Source organism: Trachurus trachurus (genome assembly GCF_905171665.1).
Source record: "Trachurus trachurus genome assembly, chromosome: 16".
Classification (NCBI taxonomy): domain Eukaryota; kingdom Metazoa; phylum Chordata; class Actinopteri; order Carangiformes; family Carangidae; genus Trachurus; species Trachurus trachurus.
Window position 1 is genome coordinate 444263 of NC_139902.1, and position 6000 is coordinate 450262.

General features: G+C 42.1%; 1 protein-coding gene across 1 annotated transcript in view; it reads right to left on the bottom strand.

Moving 5' to 3' along the window:
- Positions 1-6000, bottom strand: part of znrf2b (zinc and ring finger 2b) — a 57304-nt gene that overhangs the window by 3028 nt on the left and 48276 nt on the right. The window contains exon 2 of the mRNA XM_083990074.1: positions 4520-4615. Coding sequence (XP_083846200.1) covers positions 4520-4615 — 96 coding nt within the window. The remainder of the gene's footprint in view (positions 1-4519; positions 4616-6000) is intronic.

The window sequence follows — 6000 nt, forward strand, 5'->3', positions numbered from 1 at the left end:
GTGAGTGATGGTCTCATCTGTGTTCACACATCGGTGTCGGTGTTCTCTCTTTATCACCAGAGAAAGAAAATAAGCAGGAACCAAACACAGCCGGTGACAGGGCATGATATGGAAACATGTGGCACATTCAACATCACATCAAAGAGCCATCAATCTTCAGAGCCTGTGGTGAAACCACAACAGCTGTGGCTCCTCGGAGCAACCCACTGAAAAGTGCTACAAAATATCTGAAGTGACAATAGGTGGAAGGGAAGGTCGACTACTAGAATCCCCTCCATCATATAATATGAACCATTCACGTGACAGTTTGTTACAACTTACAGCTGTGAATGTAAACCCTTCGTTTTCTGCATGAATTGCTTTGCTTTCCATTGCAGGTTTGTCACTCCACAACACTAATGGGAAAGGGTTTTGTGGACTGATGAAACTAAGATTTAATTTTTTTTGTATTTTTTGTACATATGGTGTAGAAATCCACCTTTGGAAGCGGCCCAGTCAGAGCCCAGACCTGAATCCAATAGGGATGCTATTCACACCAGACATCCTATAATAACATGGCTGAGCTGAAGCAGTTCTGTAAGGACCAATGGTCCAGGATTCATCCTGAATGTTGTTCAGCTCTGATCTGCAGCTACAGGAAACGTTTGGTTGAGCTTCAACCAAGGGTTCACTTACTTTTACCACCTGTTACTGTCATGATGTAGTGTCATGCACTTGGTTTTATCTCATACTGTTGATAATATGTTCTGTATTTTTAGATTAGCCGCCTATGGACTGGTGTTGAAAATTAGCACTTGTGCTAAACACACTCAAGCAAAGCATCTGGTCTGTCCACTGGAACAGTCTTAATGTATTTGTGATGTCCATATCAAATAAATAAACATAACATAACATAACATAACATAACCTGCACTGTGGATGTTTAATTGATATGTTCAATAAAGACATGAAGTATTATCATTTTTTATGTGCTATTAGGTTAAGCACATTGCGTTTGTTTATACTTGTGACTTAGACGTAGATCACATTGAATGGCCAATTCATGCAGAAAACTATGAAATTCCAAAGGGTTCACACTTTTTCTTGCAACTGTATGTGGTAAGTCTTTAGGATAGGAGATATTGTATTGTCAAGGCCAAAACCACGATTCCCTCATTCATGAGAGACTGCATCCATGACAACAGGACAGATGGATAACCTGCAAACAGCAGGCCTCAGCTCTGACCCCGTGTGACTGCAGGAAGGCTCAGCAGGCAGCGGCGCCGTGCACTGTTCCACTGTGCAGTGTTGATGCACAAACAGGGTCAACACTGATGGAATATTTCACCTGTGAATGCATCACAGAGGTCAACATCTGGATGCAACAGAGTCATTTTAGTGATGTGGACAGGGGAAGCTGCAAGCTCTTTGGTGTTTGGACAAAAAAGAGGTGAACATCTTTGCTGAGTGGAGAGGTGGAAATTAGAGGATGACATTTTTCGGGAATTCCCAGTACTTTAATTGCAGTAGAAGACTCCAACTGCAACTAAAGTACTTAGGGGCTATTTGTAGATCATACAACCCCACTTTAAATTTTTTTTACTATCCCTTCAACGGGAGCAGAAGGAAGAGGGATCTGTGACAGCAAAATCAACGCGATTGGACGGGAATGTCTGAAAACCATGATGCATTACATTTTATTTCAAAATAAATCGATATCTGATTCTGAATATTTCTCCCAAGTCTTGCGCTTAAAATCACCGTCGCCATGTTGTAGTTTTCATTCAGCCTCACAACACTGCATCACAAGAGAAAAGAACTACACCGGAAATTAGTACTACATCCTGTAATGACCGTGAAAACTGCAACGCGCATGTGCGTGATCTCTCTTTAACCAAAGATGGGGGCGAGTTGGCGAAAAAAGTCAAACAAAAACACCCATCGATCAAACTGAAGACACTTTCGGGGAAGTCTGAACTTTGGTTGAAGTTTGCAATGTGACGGTGTGGACACGATACATGCCGCTTGTGGAAAATGCTCCGCTATCATACCCTCCTACAGAATATTTTATTGTGCGCTAAATGATGTTTGACGAGGAGGAAATGACGTTTTATGTTCAGATGTGCCGGATGAAAGAGGGTCCAGTGTTAACTAAGGTAGACATGGTGTGACCATGTACTGTACAATTTTAACTGCGGTAGAAAAGCTGAGCAGGATTGGGTGGGAGTAAAAACGGATGGGAGTGGGATTGTGTTAAAGGGATAGTTCACCCAAAATTCAAATTTCACTCATTATCTACTCACCCTCATGTCGACTAAGAGCTGTGAGAATTTTCAGAGTCCTCCGTTCCTTCTCTGAGTTACGGGGGGGTCCACGCAGCAGTATTTGTCCATATAATGGTTGTCAATGGAGTCCAAAAAGACACACCAAAAAACATCCAAATACCTCCATACTGCTCGTCCAGGGTTTCCCACAGCGCTTTCCTGTTAAGGCGGCCGCCTTAACAACAATGAGCTGCCGCCTAAACTAACGTCTTCAATACAAGAGGGACATTACAGACGAGCAGTATGGAGGTATTTGGATGTTTTTTGGTGTGTCTTTTTGGACGAAGAAAGTTGGTATCCATTGACAACCATTATATGGACAAATACTGCTGCACTGACCCCCCCGTAACTCAGAGAAGGAACGGAGGACTCTGAAAATTCTCACAGCTCTTAGTCGACATGAGGGTGAGAAGATAATGGGTGAAATTTGAATTTTGGGTGAACTATCCCTTTAAGGGTTTGGTTTGGGATTGGGCAGGACTGGGATTTTTTCTGTGGGAGTGGGAAGGAGCGAGAGTCAAAATCCACTCCTGTTGTCATCCTCTAGTGGGAATAAACCCAGAGCAGTGTGGCACAGGAAACAGTGCATGAATAAAGGGAAGTATGGACTCACACAGACGGACAACAAGGCGAACACCAGCCCAGACTGCTGCTGCTTCCTGACATATTACAACAGAGTACAGGAGGAAGTCCATGATCAGAACAGCTGCTGTCAGCTGGCCTCACTACAAGGGACCCAATCTACTAGACTCACTCAACACACACCTGATGTCAAGATTTCACACAGTAACATGTGTCTTTGAGAAGTGTAGGTGTGTCTTTTCACTGACTGTAGTCCACATCCTCATGTGACTGGTGGACAGGAAGTCAGCTGACTCAAAGAGGAACTAGTTTCAACCTCAGAGACATTTTGCTTCAAGAGACATTTGGAGGAGAGTGACTGTAGATTGAAACAGAACCATCCTGAGAATACTATCGTGTTAAATCTAATACTCATCAGTTGTACTGTGTGTTCACTCTCCATGAAGAAAATGCTGTTTAACATCAACATGGAAACAGGAAGTAAAAGGAGTTCATCCATGCTGAGAGACTCATAGAGCTACATACATACAGCTGCTCATGGGTGATTATTCAATTTAGAAAAAAACAATTATTGTATTTGTTGGGGATAAGTTGTAAAAGCTCTGAAAAAAAATTACTGTCTTAATTGTGATTTGAATTTTTTTGTATGTTGAAAATATGCCAGAATGTCTGTGTTTGTCAGATTTGTAAACATCTTCATAGTAAAGTAATAACAAATGTTAAATTCATTAAAACTTCACTTTGCATTATCACATAATAACTTGAAAAAACATCTTATGAATTAATTCAGTTTATATTAGGGCAATTAGAATATGTTTTATAGTTAAATATGGCTGTCTCCACTCTCCACTACATGGTACATCACCATCGCAACAACTGTTTTAGGACAATAAAGGTTTTTCAAACTTCTCTAGATGATAAATGATCCATTAAGGTCAGCAGACCTTTATTCTCATGGCCCATTCATGCTCATACTAACAGTTCTGAGTGCCATGTTAGTCATTACTGTAGGTTATAACACACTCCTCTACTGGACATTGTTTAGCTTCTATTACAACTGTGTCTGGATGGAGTCACTGCTACCAAGGGGGTAGTAAGTAACATCTTTAAACATGAATGTTTCAGGTGAAGTTTCACCTATATGGTGTAAACTGTGATGAAAAGTTGCTACCAGTGTGAGATCTGGGATTTTATAGGCTATTGTAATTGTAATTTCTTTAATGACCTTCCACGACTTTGGAAGAGCCTTAGCAGAGGAAACACAGTTTTTCCCCTCAGTCACATACGCGATGATTGTAAATGGATGAGTCCAACAGATCGCTGATAAATAAAGCAAGCTGCTGCCCACAGGCAAACAGTGTTAGTCTACAGTTTTGGAAATATTACGGATGATTACACAACATTTCGCAGAGAGACAGACGGCAAACAGAGGATCAGGTTACATAACCATAGAGGTGTTCTAATTTCAAGAGAAAGGCGGTGGTGGTTTTGAACTATATTAACACTAAGATGTGTGTTTTTGGTTAGTTAACATATTTTTATTCATACATTGGTGTTACTTTCAATTTCCTCACACGTTCTTTCACTCTTTACAGTATGTCACTGAATACAAAGTGAGTTGCAGTCAGTCTTACCATTGTACGTCACTCTGGGTTTGGTTAAACACAAAACCAGGTGAAGATCCATCTCATCCGAGGACACAAACTTGGAGCAGACAGGGCACTTGAAGCCTGGAAGAAAAAGAATAACATGACACAATTAATAAAAGAACAGAATTATCTGTTTATCTGTGGGCGGTGGAGAGACTATCTGTGGGAATATCACGTCTAATTGTTTTCAGCTGGTCAGTTGGACCAGAGGAGATCCTGTGTTTACTCCCAACACACCAGTCAGGCAGTCACTACCAGGAAACCTGGAGCTGTCCTGTCAGCTGGTATTCAAAGCTCAAGATGTAGGCTACTGTCATGGCAGGCCAGTCTGCGCTGTTGCACCAAATTCTGGGCCCTGTACACTCATAACGTCAGTGGGCCCCTATCCCTATCCATGCCAGTGCACGAAGCGCAGAGTTGTTTTTGAGGTAAATTTATACAAAGCCGTCGGGGGCTGTTTTTCGGCAAGCAATCTCTTTTCGGCACTTTACTGGCTTTGCATTTACCTTTGCATTAAACACCTCGTAACGTTCCATTATTATCTCATATCATATCTCCGCCGATCTACAAATAGCTTGCACCAATAATTGAAGGTAACAAATCTACTCCTAAAACTATAGGGATTATGGCATTGGGCCAATTTGCCAAAATGTTGAACTATCCCTTTAACAGTTGCCTCCCCTAATTCTGCCTTCTTTCTTTTTCTGATACCCCGATTTATGTTTTTTGGGTGGCATGATGAAAGCTAGCCTCATTCAATCTGGGCTCACTGATGTTACACTTGTCGCCGGCCGCTGTCTATGAGCGGACTAAACCATTTTACGCCTCCAAGAGGGGGACCCAGAATGTCCAATATGTTGGGAGGACTTTGACACGGAGTCCATTCTTTCAGTTGATGTTATCAATATATTTGAAATAAATTATGACACCTATTATTAATTGGGAGGCCCAATTCATTCTAAGTAAAAACATCACACAAAAAAATAATAATTTCAGGATTTTCATGGGCCTTCTCCCTACTCGGGCCCTTTCCCCCCCCACTACCACACGGTGCCCATGGCTCCACCTTCCTTCAATCACAATATTCCAGGTCCTCCCTGTCAGTGTGTCAGGTCTGCTTTGGTATCAACTGACAAACTCTAATCTGAACTCTGTAATCACTCTACAAACTGCCACTAACCAGCCTGAGTGTCAGGTTTCTCCTTCACCTTCGCCATGTGCAGCTGTCAGCTGCAGAGAGCACGCAGCAGCACTCTGCTCATCATCTGTCCTCACTGTCGTTTACCACACATCTACAGTCCAGTGTCGTGGCCCAAGTCTCCCATACTCCTGCACTCCAAAAAAAAAAACACGTGTGCACTGTTTGGTCAAACGGTCAAACCCCCATTATCCCTCATGCCTAACCACTAATCCCTGTCACTGAACTGCTGCATCACACACACACGTTGCATTGCAGCTCCACCTTT